The 26,366-nt window shown below is 47.1% G+C and overlaps 1 protein-coding gene across 1 annotated transcript in view; it reads left to right on the plus strand.

The window, feature by feature from the left end:
• Nucleotides 1-6,176: 6,176 nt before the first annotated feature.
• The window catches only part of SNRNP200 (small nuclear ribonucleoprotein U5 subunit 200), a 490,380-nt gene continuing 470,190 nt past the window's right edge, over nucleotides 6,177-26,366 (plus strand). Inside the window, exons 1-2 of the mRNA XM_078667002.1 lie at nucleotides 6,177-6,397; nucleotides 9,562-9,725. Coding sequence (XP_078523128.1) covers nucleotides 6,353-6,397; nucleotides 9,562-9,725 — 209 coding nt within the window. The 5' untranslated portion in view covers nucleotides 6,177-6,352. The remainder of the gene's footprint in view (nucleotides 6,398-9,561; nucleotides 9,726-26,366) is intronic.

The following is a 26,366-nucleotide window of genomic DNA, read 5'->3' on the forward strand; positions in this document are numbered from 1 at the left end:
GAAAATTAAAGATCCGGAGAATAATGGGCCGAGCGGGGTCGTAAGGCGGCGGCCAGGGGGCGAGGGAGCTGTGGGCTCGCTTCACCGCGAACCAAGGGGAAAGCCTCTCCTTGGGCATCCAGGAGCGAACCCAGGTCTCTATAAAGGTGTCGGCTTGGGCCTGCTCCACTCCCTCCGGAAATCCCAGGAGGCGCAGGTTGTTTCTTTGCGTCCGGTTTTCGGCGTCTTCAGCCCTACGATGCAGCTCGGCCATCTGAGTCTGGAGACGGGCCACCTGGGACTTGAGGGTAGTCACATCGTCCTCCACCGTGGAGATCCGGGAATCCGCTTGCCAAATTCGGGCGGTGGCGTTCCGCAGGTCCTGACGAATGAGGGCCACATCCACTCGCACCTCTCCTATCCTGCTCTCCACGGAGGCCTGCGACGCACTGATCGCCTGCAGGAAGGCAGAGAGGTCCCCTTCGGTGGTCCCAGAATCAGCTGCGCCCCCTCCGCCCGGGCCTCGGTCCGATGTAGTAAACTGGTCCATCTTTGTCTGGGTAGGAGAAATGGGGGCCTGGGTGGCGCAGGGTTTGCCCATGCTCCTGGCGAGGGCGACCCCAGGCGCCTCAAGGGGGGGCCAGAAGGCGAGCCGGGTCTGCCGCGAAGACCACCGCCACCCAATGTAGCGGCCAACCCTCAAACCCCAGCACTGACTCCGAAGGACAGGGGCCGCTCTCCACCGGGGCCCAATCCACCGAGGGCCGAGTCGCCTCCGCGCCCCTCCACACACCCACTTCCAAGGCAAGCCGACAGACCCACCCGAGAGGGCCGCGGGCAGCCTCCGACCATACAGGCCGGCCTCAGCAGGGAGCTCCGCATCAGTTGCGGGACCGTCGGCCCACGAGGTCTCTGAGGAGGGGCGGGCAGCGAGGGGGGCCACCTCTCCGGAGGTGCCCAGGTCAGCACCTAGGGGGGGCAGGGACCCCCAGCAAGGTGAGCCCTACCCAGGGTCCGCCAGACAGGAGTATGACAGAAGCCGGCCAGCCCCAGGAGGCAACGCGAAGGGACTCGTGCAGGCACCAGCATCCAAGAAGCCTTCCAGGCCAGGAGCCTCCAGCAGCAAGATCCGCAGTGCCCGGGAGAGGGGGGCAGGACTCCTGTGAGTGTGCCCGCGCCACCCGATGTGGCGGGCGATGCGCTCCCCCTCAGGCCGCCATCCCTCCCCCCAACGAACCCGCCCAAAGGATCAGGCGGGCACCCCAGCGACAGGCGGGGCACAGTGGTGACAGTCACCCCCCCTCCAGGCACAGGGGGCAGCCTAACAAAGACACTGCGCCCCCAGGAGTCAGAGTCCACAGGAGGGGGTGCAGGGAACGAGCCTCAGCCGCAGAAGAGAAGGGAGGGGGGCCAAAGGACCGGAGCAAACCCCGACCGTGATCCCACCTCACCGGGCTCCTAAACAGTCCGGGGGGGGGAGGCCTCAATCCCCCACAAGCCGCAGCCACCACGCCTCAGGGCCGATGTCTCGCTCCAGGCGATCTCCCCCGCAGCACCTGGGGTCCGGAGAGACCCGCACACAGGACCGGGGGGGCTCAATCGCCCCCGTCCCGCCGCCACCACAGCAGCCCGGTCCGGCGGGTGCACTCACTGGGTCTCCGCCGTCGCCGCTCCGGGTCGCCTCCCTCTCCGTACCTGGGCCTCCAGGCAGCCTCTCATCTCCTGCGAAGCAGGCCGGCAAGGAGCACCGTCTCCCAGCAGCGGCCGCCAGCCGCCACCACCAGCCAGTCTCAGAAGTCGCCGCCACGAAGGAAATCGCCGGCCACCAAACACCGCCCAGCAGGGCAGGGCTCCGAGGAAATCGCCAGCAGCAAGCAGCCGTACTCGGACTCACAGGACCAGGACCACCGCATCAGGAGACGGCCCCCACGGGGAGGCCGCCATTTTGGAGTCTGGGTGGCCCCCGGGACTTAGGAGGCTCAGCGAGCCGAAGGAAGCGTCATTCCGCCCCCGGATAGCACCGGGGGAGAGCCAGCAGCGAGGGGAACCAGAACAGGTGCAAGGTAGGGGCCGATGCCAGCTGTCAGCGGGCGGATGTAAGGCAGATGACGGAGGGGGTCCAGAGCACTCTTAGAGTGCGAATGCCATCTTGACGCCTCAGGCCACGCCTCCCGACCGCTGCTTTTACTATGCAGAAAGGTTCACCCTATTTAGGGTAGGATGCTTCACGCAGATTTTCCCTGACCTTGTCTGATAGGAAAGGCCCGGTAAAGAAAGTTAGCAATGGCTTCAGTGTTGATCAAAAATCCTTGTGCACCGGGGCCATTGATTTTTCTATTGTTTCTCAAAAACATAACCCAGTGTGTGGATTTTTTTGCTGCGATCCAAATTAATGTTAAGGGGATCACAGATATAATAGTCCGCTCAGCATGTCCTTTCAAATTTTAGGCGCTGGGCTCTGCGCTGACGCTGGATGCATCATAGCTCTTTTTTTCCCCTTCTGTCAGGGGCAGAAGAAGACACAGTGATGGGGAGGGTGGGAGGAGAAGAAAAAATTATGGGGAGAGTGAGGGGAGAAGAAACAGGTGATAGGGGTTAGATGAAACTGGGACGGAGAGCCTGAGGGGAAAGAAGCAACATGGACGGTGGTTGTGGAAGGGAAAAGAAGCAATATGGATGGCTAAAAAAGCACATGGATAGTGGTTGAGGGGAGGTAAAAGAAGCAACATAGAGGGGGTGGTCAGAGGGAAATACAGCAACATAGAATTTGTGTATCTGTAACAATGGAAAGCTTGAAAGTGTGCTATGAATGCAGTTACAGAAGGCTGGAATACAGAAAAAACAGACTGGGTCACGCAAGAAGGAAATGGGGGATTGAGTACATAAAGAAAAATGTTTGAAAATTTAAAAACAAATTGGGTACATAAATGTTTGCTTACCTGAACAACAAAAGTAATGTAAACAATAAAGAAAGAAAATCGAAAGTATAAACTAAACGGGCATTAACAAAAAAAAGAGTAAAATTAAGTATGCGGGCGAGACATGCACTGCCAAGGAACGTTTGAAGATACAGAAAGTAGTGGGTCCCATAAGAGAAGCAGTAGCAGGATACAAGTACTTTGGCCCTACTCTATAGGAGGAATAACCAGACAAAAAAGCGACACCTACCTACCTACAAGCCCTCGCTATATAGAAGTAGGCAAATGAGAGTTCCAAAGAAGCTAAATAATGGTAAGCACTGGGCGGGCTGTACGCCCACTGAATGTAAACAAAATGTCCCCCAAAGACCGTGCATCCGCCGTCTTGGCAAGATCTAAAAAATCTGCTGTTGCTGAACACACAATAGGCATCTTCAAATCCTTACGGTGGGGAATTGTATGCACATGCTAAGACAGTGGGGGTGTTTCCCTGCTTTTCGGCTTGAATACTCCAATGCCCAAACTGAGCCATTCAAAAACTCTGCATGTGAATGAGTCAGCAAACATCATTTAAGAATGTGCTCAAGACTTTCAGATTAAAAACTGGTTATTTCTTGAAACCTTTTGTTTCACTTCAGGACATTAGACAGCTTTAACGTTTGTTAAAAGTCACATTTTGTTTTAAATTAGGTCCTGGCGAATCATGTTAATTCAGTCTGAAGCGCTGTGTGTATAATATGTCAAATATTTTTCCTGAAAAAAGTAGGTTTTTATGTGTAAGGGAAGGCAGGAGACAATCTTTGTTAGTATCACTGCCTCCCCGTTACTTCTGAGGGACAGGGGCGAAGGGTCAAGTGACGCATTACATGGATTACAAAACGAAGAGAATGGCCTTCCCACTGTTTGACACACGAGTAATATCAGCTCCGTTTTGGACACAGACAGCAGAAAGATATATTTTCGTATTGTGTGCGTTCAGCAGAGCGCATCCAGTGGGGTTTATTTTTTTAAACTGCAGCAGCATTTGGCTCACGAGTGGAGGTTTGTTTTTCCCGCCTCCATGAACTCTATGCAGGAATAAGGCCCTAACTTGCAGGCTCTGCCTCTGGAAGTAAAAGGTGTAAAAACCCTGAAGATGGGGCCACAGGATAAAGAGACGAAGGGTTTATTGCTGCTAGTTTCAAGTTATCCAGGACCATGTCAGGGTAGAGTTTAAGCAGGTAAAAGGAAGAACCCAGGTTTTTTTCCATCAGAAATTAAACTCATGAACACTACTTTTTCTTTTGCAACCCTGGAAAAACAGCACTATATCCTGGATTGTGTATTTTGTATATTTCCATCACGTTGCTGCTTCCAAATGCTCGACGATTGTGAGCGCCTTCTGAAATGAGAAAACAATAGCATACGTCTCATTATGCTGACTGTGTAGCTGTATGAATTTGTGGGAGTTGAGTTGAGGGTGTGAAAAGCATATATATGTTTGTTTATCTTCGATTCACCTAGAGCCCCTTAATAAGGTTCCAAAACAGTGACAGCTGGAGGCAATTGTGAGGGTGTGAAAAGCATATATATGTTTGTTTATCTTCGATTCACCTAGAGCCCCATAAGAAGGTTCCAAAACATTGACAGCAGGAGGCAATTATGCCAGCCCACCCTGTCTCCAGCAGCACCTAGAAACCTAAATAACGGTAGACTTCGCACTAACTGCCGAACTTTCGCTGCCCTTCATAATTCGTAGGTTTTAGACGTGTATTCTTGGCTACAAGGAGGCCTCGTGTTCAGCATTGCAACCTTCTACTTCTCACCAGTTACATGCCGAGGCCAACACTGTGTGATCTTATCCTGCTTCCCGAAGACGCCAACTTCCATATGGGTTTGGAGTCTCCACTGAAAGCAAAGAAGATTAGATGAGTAGAGGGTGAATTAATGAGGCTGAATGTGTGCGTCTGCAGTGTTAGCTCATTTCGATGCAGCGCCTGTTATTATCATCCCCATGTGCCTAGCAACTATTCTGGCTCTGGTGTTGACAAAGCTGTGGTTTGGAAGGGACTAGCTTGTGTTTCAGTGCCTGTCAGTACAACTCGGCCCCAGCTTCTCCCTCTTGCCCAGGGCAGCAGCTCGTGCCTTGCTAACCAAACAAACAATCAAAATAAAGGTTTCTCAGCTGCGTGTCTGATAGGGTGAAATGAAGCATTCCGCTCAGCACACATGATCCAATTACAGTTAATTGCAGCAGCAGGCGAGGCAGGGAAACTGATAGGGCATTATAAACTAGCAGCACAGCTGTGAGGCAGGCCAGGCTGGAGACTGCTGAGGGAGTGGGAGAGGGGAGGGAGAACAGAGAAAATACACAAAAATGAGAGGGAAACCAGCACGAAAAGGTGCAGGGTTGAATGTCCACAATTATTAAAACAAACAACTCAGCAGGAGCCAGGGTGTGGGAGGAAGCAGTAAAAAAAAGGCAGCAGTAGCACAACTGTGGCATTAAGAGGAGATGGGAGGAAGAGTGCTATATTCGAATGTTGGCAGCTGGGGACTGAACCTAAACACAGACAAACAGTAACAGAGAAAGAAACCAAGGTAAGAGTCCCCCTAAGAACAGATAAAGAGCTATGGCAGAATGAGACATTACTAAGTCCCTGCTCTATGGGAGGAACAGAAGAAAGGAGGGATAAAGAGGCAGGACTGACTACTAGCAAGCAGGGATTTTTGAAGGACACTGACATGGACACATGAAAAGCAATGTTAAGAAAGCGGATGGACTTGATGCCGACAGACCGATTACAGCAGGTCTTGGAGACAGCTGTGCTGTATAGCTCGACCTAAAAATGCTAAAACTGTAAACTTTCTTGCACATCATTTCTTTCCTCATAAAAACAAAATAAGGCTATAGATTGTTTAAATTCTTGTTTCTCTCCAGGGGAACTTACAAACCATAGGTACCCTGCATGTGAATCCCAAAGATGTTGGGGGGAAAAGGATGCACGAAACGAAACGCATGAATGATACCTTTTGTGAAAAGGTGTTACGAAGGTTTAAACATGAGCTACCGCTAACATCCAAAAATTGCTTTGCACGGGGGTGGGGGAGCCCGAGCAGTCAAGACGTTAATCAAGAATATTTATTTATACGCATTTGAATTAATTTAAAAAAAAAATCCTTTGTGGGGACCTATTGCAAATCCTCATCCAAGATGGCATCACAATACCGAACGCATCAAAGAAAGAGGACTGAAGATCATAACGGAAGCGACCACAGGGCTGTGACCCGGAAGCGGAAGTGTAAACCACTCGTTCAGTAATCGTTGCTGCGAGTACTACCTATGCGTGCCGGGATTAGAAGGACCGGTGCGAAGTAAACAACACCCGGGGGGAGAATAACGAGAGCGGGGTGATAATTGCCAACGCAGATAGGATACACCAAGAGCCGCGTGGAGGACCTAGCAAGCAGCAACCATGGCGGATGTTACTGCCAGAAGCCTACAGTATGAATACAAGGCGGTGAGTATGGATGGGAAGCAGGGTGTTAAAGTGGGTTATATAGCAACAGGAAAGGTGTAGTCAGTAACGCGACGCACTGGAAACAAACTAACGTCTGTAGCACAAACATCTACAGAGTTCAAGTCTAGCCGCAGATATTGAAGGGCGTAGTGACTGATAGAATGTTTCTTTATAAGGGCAGGTGTGAGTTGCTGGGAGTACCTAATGGGTTGGTGCGGGTGGTGTGATGAGCTGATATGGCGGGTGAATGCCAGAGGCAGTTAGGTGACTGAGTGTACGGAACAGGTTACAGCGACTAAGTGCAACACTGGAGTAAGGTGGTCACTGGGCTGACATTTTAAATGAAATGCGGTTTCGGGGTTAACGAGGAGCATTGGGCCTGGGTGCTTTGTTGTCATGAGTGTTAGAGGGTCGTTACGAGGGCAGACTTGAGGAAGCGCCAAGCATAGTTGGTTCCGCAGATCTGATGCAAGGAGACAGGGTCTGAGAAGTGGATGCAGTGAGTGTTGGTCTTAGGGGCTGCAGTGAGGAGTCTAGGTCTGAGGAGCTGGCGCGAGTCTGGTAGGGCTGCGGAGAGCAGGCCTGTAGCTTAGTTACTAGGTCTGAGGTGCTTAGGAATCGTGAGTGTTGAGGATTAGTGAGAGGGCTGCTAAGCCGTAGGTGTTATTTTAGGAGATTGGATTATATGGGAGTTGATATGAGGTAGGGTGGATCCGAGGAGATGGTGAAAGGTTCTGACATAGGAATGTGGTAGTCAGGGGCACACGATTATCTCTGTTAAGAACTGGCTCAGGTAGGGTGTGTGTGAGTGTCTGACGTAGAGAAATTAAGTGTGGTGGGCCGATGTAAGATGTGGTGTACCCCGCTGAAACGAGGAGGGTGGGATTGAGGACGTTGTGCATTACACTGATTTAGGGTTTCTGAAAAAAGTTGGCATGAAAAACTAACAAAAGTGGTGCAGTGTGGGGCTGATTGGTAGAGTGAGTGTAAAGTGCTGCTACGCTGGGCACATAATGCATGTACATGAATGATGCACATCAACTGGGTGCAAATAATTCAAGTACCTGATGCACATGTATTGATGGCTGTGATTGTGTGACATCAGTGGATGTGTAGCAAAAAAGGTGACCGGGTGGCATGAGGGGCTCTTGCGAGTTTGGTTTGTGGAATGTGTACAGGCAACGGACTGACCTGTTGGAAACAGCTTAGTGTGTGGCTCAGGAGTCCTATTGTTGCATTTGTCACCCGAGTGGGATGGGTATGCCCAGACGTGAGTCCCGTGCTCTCCATGCCACTGGAGTCAAGCTATCCTGGCTGACGGGGGAGGACCTCGCTTTGCAGTTAAGGCTAGACTTTTTTCCATTGGGCGCAGGGTCAAGACTGATTTGCATATGACTGGGTCCAAACTGGAATGGCATGGTGAGCATAAAAACTATGGATTTAGGCCCAGATCTCTGTACAGGGGTGAGTGTATGACACTGTTCAGCATTTTGTCCATCAATTGTTCTTTTTGCATTTGTCACACCAAGTGCGACAGGTATGCCCAGATGTGGGTCCCGTGCTCTCCATGCCACGGGAGTCAAGCTATCCTGGCTGATGAGGGCTGAAAGCCCGAAACCGGTCCTAGCATGCTTGGTTCCTGTCCAGGCAGGACTTTTCCCATTGGGCGCGGGGTCAAGACTGATATGCATATGGCTGGGTCCAAACTGGAATGGCATGGAGAGCAAGAAAACTACGGATTTAGGCCCAGATCTTTGTACTGGGGTGAATGTATGACATTGTTCTGCATTCTGTCTATCAATTGTTCTTTTTGCATTTGAAGTAAGGATGGTGGCTGAGAAGTTAGCGCGAGGGGTTGACACAGGTATTAGTGGCCGATGTAGGAATGTTGGTTTGGAGGCTGGCCTAGCATTGGCCGTTGCAAGGGTTTGTCACTGGTGGGTCTATGAGAGGGATAACCACACATTTATGTTTCGGTGAGGTCCTGACTCTGGTGGATGTATGTAAACATTTCGATTGGGTGGGTATGGACCACTGGTGTGAGGGGTGAATCAGTGTGGTTGTGTGCAAGAGATTGGATCTAATGGACATGTTGGCATTTGGGTGACTGGTGCAGGGTGGGACAGGTGTGAGGGGTACCTGGTGCCAGGGGGTGTAGTCAGTGGGTGCATGTGTCAGTTTTTCACATCTGTGTTGCTTGGATTAATGGAATGATGTAGGTTTGGAGTGTACAGAAAGGTTAAAGCAGTGGGTGTGAAGGCTTTGTCTGGATTGTTATGATGGCCACGGAAATTGCTTTCCTGTATATGACTTTTGTAAGTAAGAAAGCACTAGGTGGTAGGAGCAATGGGTTTAATGCAGCAATGTGAATGGGTTGTATCTGGGACGGACGGGGATTCGTTGAAGAACTGGTGCATATGGGTGGGTGTTAAGCTTTTGTGAGGCTGTCCAAGGGACATAGCTAAGTAGCGGCCACTGTTGAGCATTGATCAAATTGTGAACTGCCAAATGACAACAGAAACGCTCTCCTGTTGCAATCCCACATACATCCCCACCCCTATACAAAAAGACATCACATATCCAACACAGTCATCTTCACATGTGCGTGTTTTCTAGACTAAATGGCAATGTCATTTGCCTCACAATCAAGGCATAATTAGAATGCTCTCGAACTACTGAACCGCGCTGGTCTCTGTCACCTAGCCCATACAAAATGCCCTCTACACCTAGATAAACCCCAACAATTGCACTTGCCCATCCAAACCTTAAAGACAATACTCATTCCTTCCTTCTAGTTCTGCACTTCCATTACAGAGCCACACTACTAACCAACCATACTCTTAAGGCACCTCCATTTGTCAAACACATGTAGCACTTCTCATATCAGTTTTCCCTGTAATTCAAACTATGTGGTCCAGTTTTTGCATCTTTTTGGTTGTCATAGATGGACGGTTTTTGTTTGCATTCACACCGACAACAGACATTTTTGTTTGGATAATGTGGTGAGGCAGATTCTTTGTTTTGAGTGCATTTGAAGAGCTAGTTATGGCGATTGCTTGATGTTATGGGGTGTGTAAACATCTAGTAATGTGTAGACCGCTTTTTGCATAGGTTGATGTTGATTTAGTAGATGTCTCAATCTGCTCTTATGCATCCTTCTCCAGAACTCTAACCTTGTTCTCCAAGCTGATCGTTCACTGATTGATCGGACCCGGCGCGATGAGCCGACTGGGGAGGTGCTATCATTGGTGGGAAAGCTGGAAGGGACCCGCATGGGAGACAAGGCCCAGAGGACGAAGCCACAGATGCAAGAGGAGAGACGTGCAAAGTGAGTCTAAAGGGTGGGGTGACTAAGGAAACTCTGTGGTAGTCTTCAGTCGGTAGGACAGTTACATTTAAATTGTGTTTACTGTCCTTGTTCTGCCACAGGAGTGAAAAGAAGGCTTGGTGAATGTGAGTTGTTTGAAGACTCCTGCATGTTTGTGGTACTTTAGCATTATTCAGAGTCTAAATCATGGGTACTCTAAAGCATTTTCCCTAAGGGCCGCAGAGTGTGGCGTGTGATGTGCATTGATGCCAGCATGTTAGAAGTGGGGCTTTGTGAGGAGAGGGGTTAAAGTGGGGTGGGGGGTATTGCTAGCTTTTGGAGTGTTTAAAGGAAGGAACTTGATTATTGAATTGGAATGCAATAGAATTGCACACTGTGAAACCAGAAACCCTGAGATCAATCCTGGCTTTCCTACTTTACCAAATTGTGTGATCCTAGACAGCTGTCTAATTTAACTTTTCCTCCTTTTTCTTCATTATGATATTCAAGATCACAGTGAAAAACATGAGGATATGCGCTGTGCAAAACCTTCTCTCTTGTGTTTGGTTTAAAAAACTAATGTTGTCCATGCCCAGACCACCCAGAAGGTTCTATTTGACAAGTGACTTGCCTCTTAGTTCACTATTTGCGTTGTCGTCAGGTTGGGCAGAGGCATGAATGTTTATACGTTAGTTTTTAGAAAACAATCAGTTTTAAAAATACTTCTGAGTGCACTGATCTAATAAGGTGAAATGCATCTGCATGTTAATGCAATATACTTTTTTGAATCTCGAAGAGAAGTTATCATATTTTTACACATGTGTTGCTGCAAGTCTTAGCAAAAATAATGCGTTCCAAAAGTTAACTGTGGCAGGACACCTTATTTGCTGCTTCTCTTTTACTTCACTCTTGCAGTGTATTTAACATCTTTCTGAATGTTCCTGCTTGATGAAGTAAACAGCAGCCAAGTGCAGTTGTTCTGCTGAGGGCCGCACATGAAGGTCATGATGGTTGCACTTTGATTATCACTGGTCTAAACTCTGAACCTTGTTTATTGATGATGATGACTGGGTAATTGTAGCCAGAACGGCATATCTTTGGTCTTGTTGTGGTATGACTGCATAGCATTATCTTTGATACCTGTCTGGCGTAGTCCTGAGATGAAGAGCCTTATTGAGCCCATATTGCATTACCAGTGTTTGCTCTATATGTTTGAGCTTTTCAAATAGGACTACTCTGCTCCAGATCTTGCATTGGCCATGGGGCGCTGGGGTCTCATTGATGCTTATCAACTGTGGATGTATGGGGGTACGTAGGAAATGCCAGTGCTATCTTCCTTTTTCTCCATATTTACGCTTTCATTTTTACCTCCTTGTTAGTCGTAACTCAACAATCACATTTGCTTCAACTAAGTGAAATGTTCAAGGCGTTAAATGTGGTAAATGTAGTTGTTGCCTTTTCAGCTCTGAGAGAGTATAACATGCTGCTATTATAGTGTGTATGTATCTGGTGAGGGTTTTTCTGACGTATGGTTGCCTAATCTGTGAGAAGAAAACTGCTGTTTTTTGTTTCTTCAACATATCTGTCAAAGAGGTGTTATTAAAGCTGCCTCATCACCAATTCAAACACACTGATTCACGGTGGCAGGGTATAAAATGCAGCACAACTACCTGTGTTAAACACAATGTATTGGAAACTCAGTTGTTTCCTAAATGGTCTCATGCATGTGCCCACCTCCAAGACCCAGCCATCGTCTGTGGTCCTTAATACAACCTATAACCACTCAATAATAGAGGCACATATACAGAGACGTCTGAACACAATCCATGGGTTAGTCCATAGGCCAGCAGAAATCACAATGTCGGGGGCAAATTATTCTTAGTGTTGTCCTTTTATTCATCATTTGAATTATTCAAGTGATTTGTGCGACACAGCCAACGTGTTTCGCCCATGCGGGCTTCTTCAGGGCAAAATCTGATCCAGTAACGTCCTACAAGGTGTTGACCTGAAAATAAGACGAAACTTAATTTCAAATTGTAGTTCAAATCTCGGAGTATCAAAGTTAACAACTAAATCGTAAGGTTCAAGATTTGTAAAATCAAGAACTAAAGCGCATAAAGTGTCATGCTATACAACCAAAGGCTCTGTGCGGCAAGCAAAGCTTCACTGTCGCGTCCCTTTCGATTTTGATACTTCAAGATTCATGATTTAAGTCATGCACTCTATATTTGCCCTGCACTCTCCATAGCACTTCGTCGATATACAACCACTTTATATTTAAAATTTAAACTAACACGCACCGATGAAATGTTAAATATAAGGTTTCCACCAAATGAATTTGTGTTATAATGCACTATTTCTTTTTAATACTTTTTGGAATTGTTTTATGCATTTTATGTATGTGTACAATTGGATCCATAGCATGATTGCTGTAACTTTATTTTATGCTAGCAGCCCGTCCCGACCTTGTCCGGGAGCAATCAGGCTTCAGGGCCCCGGCCCCCACCCGCCCCGACATTGTCCGTGGGTCCCCCGGAGTAGCAGCCCGCCCCGACCTTGGCTTCAGGGCCCCCACCCGCCCCGACATTGTCCATGGGTCCCCCGGAGCCTTACCTCATCCGCCGAACCTCCCCGCGCTCCTGAGTTGTCCGTGCCTCCCCCGGAGTAGCAGCCCGTCCCGACCTTGGCTTCAGGGCCCCCGCCCACCCCGACATTGTCCGTGGGTCCCCTGGAGCCTTACCTCATCCGCCGCACCTCCCCGCGCTCCTGAGTTCACCGGTCCGCTGCCTTTTCGCCGCTCCTCCCAGCCTGTCCGCCGCTCATGTCCGCCACTCCTCCTCGCGCTCCTGGACGCCGCTCCTCCCCGCGCTCCTGATGTCAGCACGCACGTCGCGGCCGGTGCTACTTCCATGGGACTACATTTTTTTTCTCGTAAATTTTTTAAATAACTTATATTATATTAATTTATATAGCCTATGTCCATCTGCACACCCTGACAATTACAACGATGTATCGGGTGTGTGGATTGGTGCTGTGGTTCCCGAGTTTACCCGCCTCAAAGGTTCAAAGTTCTTCCTTTATAATAGTAGTATAGATTGTTGAGCTTTTGGGGCCTTGACCAGTAAAACATTTTTTTACTTTTTTAGAGGCATCATGTAGGTAGCTGGCTCGTGACGTGATATATCAAAACGTTAATATACCATGTAACGAGTCCCGGGGTTTCCTTATGAGTGGACGGGGCTTGCTATGCAGCCTCAAAGTGCTTTGTTAGGGAGTAGTGCGGCTGAGCAGTGTTAGGCTTAACACAGAGGAGTGCAAGACACTTCTTGCAAATACACACAATGATTAATAAATTACTTCACAACTCAAGAAGGAGACCCACACCAATTTATAAACATATCAAGTATCTTTCCATGCATGTTTATGCATCAGGGAAAAATCTTTCAGGTAAGTACATTTTTTAAGATAACTTCTTTTCACTTTAAAAAGTGGACACAGCAAATTTGAGTTCTGCAACTTTCTATTTTGGCAGGAAGAACAGTGCAAATAGGTTCAGTACATTGACTTATTGGGCCAATCTCCTGGGGTTAAGGTGATTGGTGGGCGAGGTCTAAGGCGGCAGAGTGCAGAACAGTGTCTGGAGCCCAATCGGTTTCAATGGGAATCGGTCTCCCTAAGAAGAGGTTCTGGCTAGGAAGCCAGTCAGATTGAACCAACAGGGGGGTTCAAGGCTTGGGATGCTTGGGGACGCAGGGACACCTAGGCTCCTCTACTTCACGGCCTGTGGGGGATGGATGCAGAGGTGTCTTTAGGCGTCTGGTTTCTCTAACCCAGGAGCATTCGTGATCTAGGGGGCCTGCGAGCTGGGCCTGCAGTTTATAAGAGGCTAGGGAGCCATGTTAGCACAGTTGCCCCACTTCAACTTGGGCCAGTGGTGATGGGTGCCGTGGTTGCTTCGGGTGTCGGATTTTGGCTGTTCTAGAGGCTTCCGTCTTTTCCTTTGGAACAGGTCCGCTATTCACAGAAGTTCTTGGTCTTTATTGAAGACAGGCAGTCCTCCCAGGTTTTGGAGGCACACACTGGCAGGACGAGTCATCTTTGGCGCAGGTTCGACAGAGAACAGCAGACAGGATAGCAGGCCTGGGGCCAAGTCATTTGCCCATTTCAGTATTCTGCTTTTGCAGCTCTAAGTGTCCTCCTTCTTAGGTCGCCAGGATCTGCTTTTCTGGTGCCAGGGTCTCCCCTAAATATTGAATTTAGGTGCGTTAGGGGAATGTAGGGTAGTAGCCAATGGGCTACTGACCCGTGGGGTCACTATGTCCCCTATATGACCACTTCTTGTGGGAAGTGGGATAACCTTGTAACAGAATTCCTAAGTATGCCATCACGAAGATGGCTGCTTCTGAAAAATGGTGTCCACCTTGCAGTAGCCCACCTTATGGGGTTGTACTAGCCTGTTGGTGGCACGCCTATCTGACCAGCTAATTTTCCCATCGGTCTACGTGCCAATTCGTATTTCAAAGCTTGCAGCTTCCTTGAAGCTCACCGGCTGAAGGAAGCTAATCAGCAGGTCATCTTGTGGGAGGGGGTGTTACACCCTCTTCCTGAGGAGGCTTTTGTTCTGGTTCCTGAGAGCAAGAGGCTCTCACACTAGGAAGTCAGAACAGCGTCTCAGATGGTAGGCTGCCCGAAACAAGTCAGCTATAACACCAGAGGCTGGTTTTCACGGGGCTCCTCTAAGGTGCATGTATTGGTAAATTCGACATTGGCATCAGTGTGGGTTTGCCAATATGAGATGTTTGATACCAAACATCTCTATTTTCAGTTGAGCCATCATGTAGCTGGGGAACTCGTTTTCACCAGCGTCCAGTACATGTTCTAAAATGGTTTCCCTGCTCACTTGTACTGCAGTAAAGGAGCTGATCAGCACAGGGGCATATCTGCTTATGCAGATATGTCCTCACATATAATATTAGACACTCTGCTGTTGGGCTGTCAGGCTTGCTGTTGTGGTGGTATCACATGCAGTGGTAGGAGACCTGGAACACCGGAATGTGTGAGATGCCTTGTTTTCACGTTTGTCTGTACCAAGACACATAGTCTGCAATAGCAGGCCTGCTTATGCTTGGTGAGGGATCCCTCAGGGTGGCACAATTCATGCTGGTCCCCGTAGGGACCATCTTATTTACCTTAGGCCTAGTTCCCAGGGGTACCATTTGCTAGTGGTTCACAGAGGTTGCCAAAGGTTTTGCAAATTGGGAGAAACAATTGTACAGTTTTTAGCAAACAATCACTGGTACTAGGGACTTGGCTAGCAGGAACCCAGTACACTTCAGTCAAAGTTGCATCAAACACCAGGCAAAGAGTGGCGGTACTGCAACAAAAACCCAGTTTCCTACATATCACTCATGACACATGGCCTTCATTGTGCATGTTAAATTAGTTGCACCTCAACGTCATCTCATGTTATATTGACCAGTGTAGAAAATTGTACAGTACATAGCATGCATGCAAAAAAGAAATCCAGAAACCAAGCATAGGTAGAGAGCAGCTCCTTTATCTGGAGCACTGTACAACACCACCAGCAGTCTGAATCTGTTCACCTAAAATGTCTGTTTTTCTAAACTTGACAAGTATCAAGAGTTTCTTCTTCCTTTTTTATAACAATTTATGCAGCACTGTAAACCTGAAAGGATATTGACTTAGCTTTTACTGATGAGTTCAAAGTGGAATGAAACACACCAGAGGTTGCTTTTATTCATTCCAGGTTGGCTTGGATGGCATCTTAACAATCCAAAGCTATAATACAGTCCCTGGAGTGGTAAAAGGTTTCTGTTATTTTTCATCTCTGCTTGGATGGCACTGTGATAAATCTGTGCTTTAAATCTCTGCTAGAAAAACAGACATTTGAGGTGAGCAGATTCAGAGTGATGGTGGTATTGTATGGTGCTCCATATAAAGGAGCTGCTCTCTACATAAACTTGGGGACTAACCAGAATTCTTTGCTTGCTTCTTTTTTTCGTAATTTATGTAGCACTCTAAGCCTAAAAGGGTATTGTCTATATTCATATTTATGAAGTAAAGAGAAGTATGCTTCCCCCTAATCAATCTTTAGATTAACTGCGAAGGAGCCAAATCCCCTTAGAGGACTGCAGAGTAGCAACACTAAACATACCCCATTAGATGGATCGATCATACATTAATTTAACCTGGATAAAACATTGCAAATATTGGGTCAATCGAGACAATATAGAAGAAAGGGGCAGCTTTCAAGTTGCCAAAAGGTATCCTAGGCGGCATAGAAACATATATAATTGAATAAAAAAATTGTAAACGTAGGAAAATGAATTATGTAACATAACTTTGAGGAACATGAAAGAATTATGGGTTTATGGTTGGAGATACCGGGTAGAAAAAAGTATTTAAATAGTGATTTGATAAGGTGGTGGGGCTTTAGTGCTAATTATGTTAATTGCAAAAACACGCAGTTGAAATTGATTTACCCTGTGAAAAAATTGGAGGGCAGTCAATAGCGAAACAGGGAACAAAAGTAATTTTATTTCCAGACATTAGTCCCCATATTAACAAGTTCCCCCAACAAAAGCTCTTGTCTTTCTTGCCCACTGGCTCTGTCTTTGTGTTTTCTCCTCCTCACGTTAAACCTCCTCTGTTTGTTTTATTAAAACTTAAAGACCATGTATCTGGGGGCCACCACTATAATAAATTTAATTCTTTTGATTAGGTCGATTGATATCTCCTTCCATTATTACATTGTAAAGATCACTGTAATTATGTTTGTGACACTACAGTGAGCTATGCATTTAGGCAGGAACTAAGGTTTGTCCACACTTGTCAAAAATATCGAAAATATCAAAAATGTAATAATTTAAGTAAAAAAAAAAATGGGGCTGTTTCGTGTTCCATGTATACATAAAGTGAAAATAAAACAAATAGTGTAAATAGGTTGAGAACACATTTAATTTTACACAATATGAGAAGTCAAATTATGCTATGCAGTTCCGTGCAAATATTGTATATAGTGTAATGGATTTACTAAATGAAATGTTGAAATAGGAAGAAAGAAAAAACGTTTTTGTAACGTGGCACCGGAAAGGCATAGTCTTTTCTTTGTTCAGGAAAACCATGTGACTGTATTTAAAGGTCTATTTGAAACGCGGCGTGGTATATGAACAAGGTCACGGCTGTGACCAAAACGCGCCATGGCAGAAAAGCAAGACTAGAATAAACAGAAATGGAACTGCGCCTGGTCCCTTGGGGGATAAAAACAATGATTACGGGGGGGTAAAAGATTATATATATTCTGATAAAAAACTTATTTTTATACATCTGCAGTTTCCAAGCGCTGTAAATAAAAGCTGTTCTGAGAGGTGACTTATTAATAAGTCACCTCTTGGAACACCTTGTCGCCCACAAGGGTGAGTGGCTAATATTTAAAAGTTGAACATGTGTGAAATTAAAGTTGGTATGTTTCTCCACTGACTAGACTCCAAAATCCCTTTTCACTGCCTAGGTTATAGCCGGATCCCAGAAAATGGCAAAATACATATTGTGAACTTTAATATGTAACTTATGACAGGAAGCTACTAAAATAGTAATTTAAAGACTATTCTTCAAATTTTTTAAAAGTCCAATTGATTGCATTTAAAACTTTTAAAAAATATCTAGGAAAAGTAGTTGTTAGTACATTTTTACATGCTTGTAGCTCCTGGATACTAATTTGCATTATCCTTCTAGCATCTTCCCAGCCAGTGCTTTATCTTAACGAGGTGTGAAACCAGCTCACAAACACAAAACAGCACACTAGGTGCTGCCCATTAGAAGTGGTGCCTTAGGATATTGACCCATGTTTTCTCTTAATCCAATAATCCAATGCATGAGGGTGTGGAAATAGAGATTGTTTGCCATTCACTTTCCTTCTGGAGCAGTGTTTGAGGAAAGGAAGAATTGAGGTTTGGTGCTCAGCACAATTGAGAGAACAAACATAAAGACGTTCTGTGTAGTGATGTCAGCCTACTGGCTCAATGGTGTGAAAGACTTCCATCTCAGTAGCCATCTTAAATCTCTAAAATCCCACACTACTGCTGTCGCACGTTGCTAGTCAGTTGAGCACCAGAACGTATCTGAAGGGGAAGACTTGTTGGATGAGAGACACTGTGGTGGAAATTTTTCCATGTTTGGAAGCACAATAGAGAGTGAGGAACTAGAGTAGCTAGTTCGTTTCCCCTAGGGGGCCCGGTGATGAAGCATGCCACCAACTAGGTTGGTGGGTGAGGGCCTTCATAAAAACCAATCGGTTTTCCTAAATAGACACATACAACACGTACATTATCAAAGTACCTAGCTCCTTTTGATCATTAATTAGGAAATTGTTCCATGCCATTGGAACCAATTTGCTCTTGACTGAAGAGGTCCAATCAGGCAGAAACCGGTTTTGTGTTGATTGTGTTCTGGTTTATAGAGGTCCTGGCATGGCAGCTTGTGCTATACTGTTCCTATTGGAGAAGGACCAAAACTGATGTGCAAATGGCATAGTTAAATCTGAGGTCCCTTGGTGGGCAAAAGTACGATGGGTTGGAGTGCTACCTGAGCGATTGCCAGTGGTTAGACTTATTGCAAGCATTCCTCCCATCGCCTTTATTTGATGGAGGTTGTTTGACATCCACACTCCATTTGAGCCAGGGATTTCGTGTAGGAAAGTGTCCCTTGTGCATGGTTGCCCCCTAACTTTTTGCCTGATACCTGATGCGATTTGACTGAGTGTGCCCTGGGTCCCTGCCAGTCATGTTCCTAGGGCCTGGGTTCTTTTTCTATCCATGTACAATTGTTTCCACAATTTGCGCAACTCTGGCTTACCCGTGAGTCTCTTGTAAGATGTACCTAAAGTACCAAGGGCATGGTAGCCAGGAAATGGCCTCAGAGGGCTGCAGTATGTATTATGCCACCCTCCGAGACCTCTCGCCACAAACATGCACAACTGCTATTGCAGCCTGTGGGTCTTTCAAGTTCTCAGTAAAGCTATCCTGAGCATATGGTCTGAAGACTGGTGACTACGAGTTTCCCAGCACTATAATGGCATTACTGAATCCTGTAATGTTTGGTATCAAACATCTCTGAATATTAAACCTACACTGATTCTAGTGTCAGATTCATTGTTCCGTGCACCCAGGGGTCCTTTCTAGAGGGGGCCCCTGAACCAAACCAACCACTGGTGGGTTCCTGTCTAGTAAACACCAGCCTGCCACCATGAGATGGGTTTTTGAACTCCTGGATTTGGAGCCATCGCTACCTTGGCCCAGAAACAAAGCCTTTTCTTGTCGGGGGTGTTCACACCTCCCCCAGGTCAGAAAGAACCGTCTGTGGCAGGGGAGCTTAAATTGCTTTGCCGCCTCCGCATTGCGACCCCCAACCTCTCCTGCTATCAGGGGCAAAGCTCCTTCATATCCCCCCCCCCCCTCCCCCCGTTTTGGCGGGAAGACAGGCAGGAAAAATCAGGACAGCCCAGAAGGTGTGCCCACCTCTGCCTACTCCCACCCCTCAGGTGGGGGAGACGAGGTGAAGCCCACTCTTCAGTGCCTGCCATCGTGCAGATGGCAGGCACCTTCCAATCAGGGTCGGGGATTGTGCCCAATCCCCCATGTGGGGTGAGCACACAAACGGTGTAGTCACCCTAAGGACAGTAGCCCATTGGCTACTACCTCGGGCCCCTAAAAACGCCCCCTGAATACAGTATTTACGGGACAGTCCTGAATTCAGAATCAACGACCTAGGAAGATTTGAACCCGAAGACAACGCAGCAGTGAAGACTCCAGGCCCAACTAACTTGGCCCCAGCCCTACAGGCCTGCCTAGAGCGCCGAATCGTCCTGCGCAGAAAACCATGCCTCCACAAAGGATGTGGAAATATTTCCAAGCAGCATTGCAGTTCTGTAGGGTTTCCTTGATTTAACCCCTTGCGTGCTGCGCACATTCCCCCGCGGTGCGGGCAAATTAATGAGTAAACGGGGTACGTACGGCCCCTGGCTGTCCTCCGCACATTCCCACCGTGACACCGGACGGCCGGGGGCTGTCCGAAGCACGCATGGGGTTAAACCCAAATTATAGAGAACTGAAATCACACGGTGGTGCCACTCATGTTTTGTTTATCTTCTTTCCTGATGTTCGTACACATGCCTTCTTGTAGTCCACTCAATTGTTAAACAAAGTACTCGCTTATGGACCAGAACGTACATTTTTGGATCTAAGGCTATCTGCCTTCATCAGACTAAGGGGTGTGCACATTTTAAAAGTTCAAAGGCCCCTCCAGTCTGGAGAAGCATCTAAATGCTGCTGTTGTGCAACATTTGTGGGTTTTCTGTCCTAGTGGCCACACTAAGTCCAGTTTGGGTTTCTCCAGCTGGGGATATATTCTTCTACATGAAGGGCTCTGAATTCCCAAGAAGACAGCCACACAACAATTAATTAGGTAGATGTGGGCTTTACTGTAGTAGGGGTTACCTGCACTACACAGTAAATCTCATCTCTGTCTCTCTCTGTCTGTCGCTCTCTGTCTCTCCCCTCTCAACACCACCAGAATTGTTGGGTAGGGCAGATTGGAAAGAGTGAAGCATTCTTTTTGGGACGCAAGGCAATCGCAGGTTATTGGTCAATAACGGTTAGGGTTATTCTCATTTGCCACTGGTATCATGAGGCCACGCCATTCTTGCACTCAAGTGAATGACCAAGTACTCACTTTTAGTACTTGATTCTGAGTAGTGTGGTCAAGCAGTCAGTGCTTACTCAGAGAGGTGATGTGGGGTTAGAAAGTCAGAAACAGTATTTCACTTAAGATAACAGTTAATAATTTGAATGTCAATCATGTTCTTTCCTTCACTAGAGGTCAGTAAAATGTTCTACACTTTAAATATTGATCCCTTAAAAAGACCAAGTGTGTCTAGAACCTTATTGATCATAGTTGACACACTACAAATGTTTCTAGCTCGTTCATGCTAAGCCCTGTAAATTTACTGTGCATTGAGCCAAATGGCCAGTGTTATTTTAAGGAGGGACCTTCTGGTGAACATGGCTGTGGTTAGAAGCATTCAGCTTGTCAACAATCCGAATGAAAAATAGTATGACAGAAGTATACAGTATTTTAACTTACATTTCTAGCTCATTTTAGCTCAGAGGCTGAGATTGCATGTTTTGTTGGTGCCCCCTTGTGGCTCTGCCGAGAGGTGCCTGTGACTCAACCTGGTGTCCTATCACAGCCCTTGGTCCTAAAATAGAGGGTCCAGTAATCCACTGAGCTCACAGTTGGGGGCAGGGGCAGTGGATGTTGTGAACAAGGGGATCTTAAGTGAGGATTGGACTTGTGATAACTCTGGGTTGCCAATAAGTCCTATAACAGATCCAATGCCAGTGCTTCCTGAATCAAAGAGACAATTTAAACCAATTCAAGGCAAGGTTCGAAGTTAAGCTTTCTCATGATCACCAGGGGCGACTGGAGAGGGTACGTATAGGCACCCTATGTGGACAGGGAGGATCAGGGACTATGCCGATTCCCCATTTTCCATTATGAAGTCAATGGAGCAGCTCCAATTGGTGATTAAGGTTAAAGGGCGGGTGGCAATAGTGACCTTGAAGTTCTTTGGCAGTGTCCGTCCATTAGGTTGCTAAAGACATTTCTGGACATTCAGAAAGTTAATCTAGGAATGCATTCTGACCCTTGCTTATAATTGGCTTTGTGGTTTGTGACTCACATTTTCTTGCTTTCTATTTGCTGGCTCTATTTGATATAGGTTGTCCAGCTTGAGTTCATTCCTCCCGTTGTCCAAACTTTGTTTACTATATTCTTCCACAACCTAGCTTTCTGTACACCGACCTTTAATCTTGTTCTTATCTTGTCATGTTTGCTGGGCATTCAAAACAGGGGTCAAATATCAAGCTGTGTCTTCAGAGGGAGCTTGGGGTTTCCTTTGCTTTCACTAAGTTCAAGTTGAGTGTTTATAGGAAAGAGGAATGCAGATTATCCTCCTCCCCCTGGAGCCAGTTCGTTCCTCTCCAATGCTCCAGTTTTCGTGACTGTATAATAACCATTAAACAATAATTTATTTAACATTTTGATGACATGTTTATTTTAGCTACATAGGTAAGTGGGTTACTGCTATAGCAGATTTTTTTTTACTTGCAGTTCATAAATTGTAATACAGTGAGCTGTTTCTGGGGGATAACGCCGGCCGAGCTTTGCTCCGCTGAGGCGTTAGGATCCTGTCTTGTTCTCCCGTGCGGCGGACGGGGCTCTGCACCGCAAAAACTACAATTCCCAGCAGCCCCAACCAGGAAGACGCCTCCACCGTCGTCAGCCGGCGCTTAAGGGCCAGCGAGCTGCAGAGGACTTTGTGCACTGTTTCTGGGGGATAACGCCGGCCGGGCTTTGCTCCGCTGAGGCGTTAGGATCCTGTCTTGTTCTCCCGTGCGGAGGACGGGGCTCTGCACTGCAAAAACTACAATTCCCAGCAGCCCCAACCAGGAAGACGCCGCCATCGTCGTCAGCCGGCGCCAGGAGGCGCTTAAGGGCCAGCGAGCTGCCGAGGACTTTGTGCACTGTTTCTGGGGGATAACGCCGGCCGGCCGGGCTTTGCTCCGCTGAGGGGTTAGGATCCTGTCTTGTTCTCCCGTGCGGCGGACGGGGCTCTGCACCGCAAAAACTACAATTCCCAGCAGCCCCAACCAGGAAGACGCCGCCACCGTCGTCAGCCGGCGCCTAAGGGCCAGCGAGCTACCTCTTCCCGCGAGGACGCGCCGGACGAAGCCCGGACTAAGGGCGGACAGTCTGTGACAGTCTGTGACAGTCTGTGACAGTCTGTGACAGTCTGTGACAGTCTGTGACAGTCTGTGACAGTCTGTGACAGTCTGTGACAGTCTGTGACAGTCTGTGACAGTCTGTGACAGTCTGTGACAGTCTGTGACAGTCTGTGACAAACAGTGGGACTTCAATTTAAATACCTTTTAAGTATCTGTATAAGGCACTGTGCTCTATCTTGTGTACCGAGGTAACGCTTACTCTTAACTGCACTATCCTTATCATCCTTCTGGCCATGTCTAATCAAAAGGGTTCCGTAGCGCTAAATACCGTAGACAATTATCTGGTGAAGGTAGTGAGCAAAATCAACAGTGAGCGACGGCAGTCATTAGGGCTAAGCTGTTCCCCTATATCTCCTACATCCTTCACTCTGCCTAATGCGCAACCCTCACCTGATTTAATGGCACGGGAAGTTAGTAGCGTTATTGTGAATCCTGATTTATCTGTTAGGGATTCCCCTGAGTTAAACATCGCGCCTACTATTGATTTAGATTTATCAATGGATATTAGGGAACATAATCGACCGACTCCCAAGCCTAGACCAGTCAGAGCATGCAGGAAAGTGCGGACTAAACGTGGGGGATCGCGCTTAGCCAGAAGAAGATTAGCTTCTCCACCCAAAACCCACAATATTGATGAGGCTATTCTAGGGAAGGGGGTTATTGAGAATCTGGAGGATGACCAAATTAAAAAACTAGTAAGCATGCTCGACTTGAAGATCAAGGGCATTGCAAAACCCCTTGTGGTTAAAGTCGACCAGCTTACTGCAGAGGTCAATAGACTGGGTGCCCTCCTCAACAAGGCTCTGGAAGAACTAGATGGCTTATCAGTACCGGTGTTGAATGGCTGTGAAAATCACGAGGCTCATCCTGGAGGAGGGGAGGGAGATAGCGGGAACGTAGTTCAGCAACCCCTGCCCACCCAGCACCCAGCAGGTGAGGAGGGTCAAACTGTAGTTACAAAGGTCCCCCCAACAATACATAAAGAAGCACGTAAAGAGCATGACTCGTTTCAATTTGTAGTTGAAGCCTCTCCTTTAGTTTTTGTCCTGGCAAACGCCCCTTCTTTAACACCTGGGCAGGTAGAGACAACAACTTTTTTAATTGATAAAGCACTCCACTGGCTGACGAAAAACATGAAGATATCACCATGGGGAAAATAGCAGCTGGCAGGGGAAATTATTATGGCTAGGAGGGTAGCATGGCTTGGGGATTACCCAAAAAAATTCAAGGGTGACTGTATAGCCTTGAACTTTTCTAGTCCTGAGGTACTTACAAATGTATTGGCAAACTTGTAACCCCCGCAACGTAGGGACTCTGATACGATCTCATTAACCCTTGACTTCTTCTACAGTAGAAGATGGAGTGTAGGGAACCATAGTAGATTAAGGTCGAAACGTGCCCCTGTGATGCGAACAGAGGGGAGGGATGTCCAAACCAGAGATGGTGGTATCAGATTGGAAAATCAGTTTGGGGCCCTGTCCGATCTGAACGAATGTGATTGACTCTTGAGGAGCGTAAGATCTAGAACAATGGTGACAAGCGAGATCGGCAGTAAGCACGGTCCCAAGGGTAGGAGTGAGCCACAAATTAACTCGGACCCTATACTACATACAACCTTAAAGGAAAGATCACACTCCATTGGGCAGTGCATGGAGAGCAGGAACCGTGGCCAACTAACCAGTTTGGATCAAGTTGGAGAACATGATAGCCCCAAAATAGATGGGGTCTACCTAGAGAACATCTGCCTTGCAGCTACGGTCACTGGACATCAACTAGTGATTGGGGGCCCAAGTTTAGCAGATGAAAACCCGAGGGATCCATCAAGTACTCTGTCAGGGGTTGCTTTTCTTTCTTGGAACCTGGCTGGGATTGACAATAAAAAATCTTCCCCTGAATGGTGTAGTTTTGTCGACCAGCACGGCGTTATCCTTTTTCAGGAAACATGGTCTACGGCTCCTGTCTATCGTGTGGGGTTCCTCAACTTCCATGTGTTAGCAACTAAAAAATCTAAAGGTCGGCCAGCTTGGGGGCCTGATCATCTGGGTCCGACAAGCCCTATGTTGTAAGGTACACCAAACTAGTCCCCCGTCGAACGATATCCTATCAGTTAATATCACATGGGAAAATGGTCAAAAGGTGGCCGTATTTAACATTTATGCGAGGGGGACAGGAGGGAGCCAAACATCTGAGGTAATCTCAGCTCTTGACCAGCAGCTTGAGGTACTTCCAACACAGGTGTCTATCATAGTGGGTGGAGACTTTAACACCACCTTTGCACCCCTAGGCCAAGAGGACCAGTTTCTCGCTGTAGAGGAGGACAGTAAATGGGGTGTCCCCCAGCTCGAACTACCTGTTGTAAAAAGATGGTCAGCTGTAGCAATACAGCTAAAGGCCCTATGTTTAGTTAGAGGGCTTAGAGCAGCAAATGGTCGCACCTTGTCTGATCGCATGGGGAAAAATACTTTTGATAATGGAAGGTATTCTAGTCGCATAGATTACATCCTGGTGGATATAAGGGGGTGGCACAGTCTGATAGACATGACTGTTAAAACTAGGATGGAAAGCGACCACAACCCACTCTGCATGGAGTACCAAGCGCAGACGGGTACTAAAGATTGAATCTGGGGTGCGGGAAGGTCACCTTGGATATAGTCGCTTCCAATAATATGCGTCATATTAAATGGGGGTAGCTTCATAGAGAAGCCTGAGAAACTGGAGGCCCTTAAAAATATGGTTATCGAAGAAGTGGCTAATCTAAATACTCACATTGACAAGCTAGACTTTCCCCAGATAATGTTTCAGGTACATAACCATTTATTTGCAAAACTTCAATTATTTTTTAGTAAAACCATAAAACCAGATAAGGGAAATAACAAACCACCGAAGGAGAAGTGGTATAATAATGCATGTAAAGTGGCCAGCCAAAACCTGTGCACAGAAATAAGGAGCAAGAACCCCATAGAAGTAAGGAAGGCAAGGGACACTTATGAAACAGTGGGATGAGGATCAATGGCGTGACTTGAAACAGGCCTGTGGAGCAAGGGACTCAAACCAATTTTGGGCCATCGTGAAATGGGACAGAGGTGGCGTAGCTGAGGCCCCCCAAAATAATGTTGCGAATCAAGAGTGGGTATATTTCTTTAGACCACAATACGCACGAAACTCTACTGAAGTGGACTGCCCACTTCCCCCAACTATTTTTTACCAGAATCCGCTTTTTACAGCTAAGGACGTTAGCATAGCGCTAGATTGCGTGACTGGGGGTAGAGCCCCAGGAATGGATGGCATTCCTGCTGCCCTGTTTTTAAGTGATAGATCATCTTGGTGTAGGTATTTTGAGTGTCTAGCTAACTCGGTGGCTAGGGGTGCGCCAATCCCACTTTCATGGAAAGGCGCCGAAATAATACCGGTTTTTAAAAAGGGTGACAAATCTCTACCCAGTAACTATAGACCCATCAGTCTTATAGACTCAGCCCAAAAACGTATGGGTCGTTTAGTACAAAATAAACTGCAACAATGGATAGAAGAACACAATATTTTGTCCCCATACCAAGCCGGTTTTCGGCCATGTACTAGCTCAATTGACCAGGTATTTTATTTCATTGCACTCTACTGGAGGAATGTGGCCTTGACCAAGGGGGCCCTTTATGCGGTCTTCGTAGACCTAAAATCGGCTTTCGATTTAGTCCCTCGTTCCAAACTTTGGAGGGTTCTCGCTGAGTCAGGGATATCTCCGGAACTATTGACCCTTCTCGTCCGCCTGCATGAGAACAACTACGTCAGAATCAGATGGGGGAAG

Source organism: Lissotriton helveticus, chromosome 11 (assembly GCF_964261635.1).
Source record: "Lissotriton helveticus chromosome 11, aLisHel1.1, whole genome shotgun sequence".
Taxonomy (NCBI): Eukaryota; Metazoa; Chordata; class Amphibia; order Caudata; family Salamandridae; genus Lissotriton; species Lissotriton helveticus.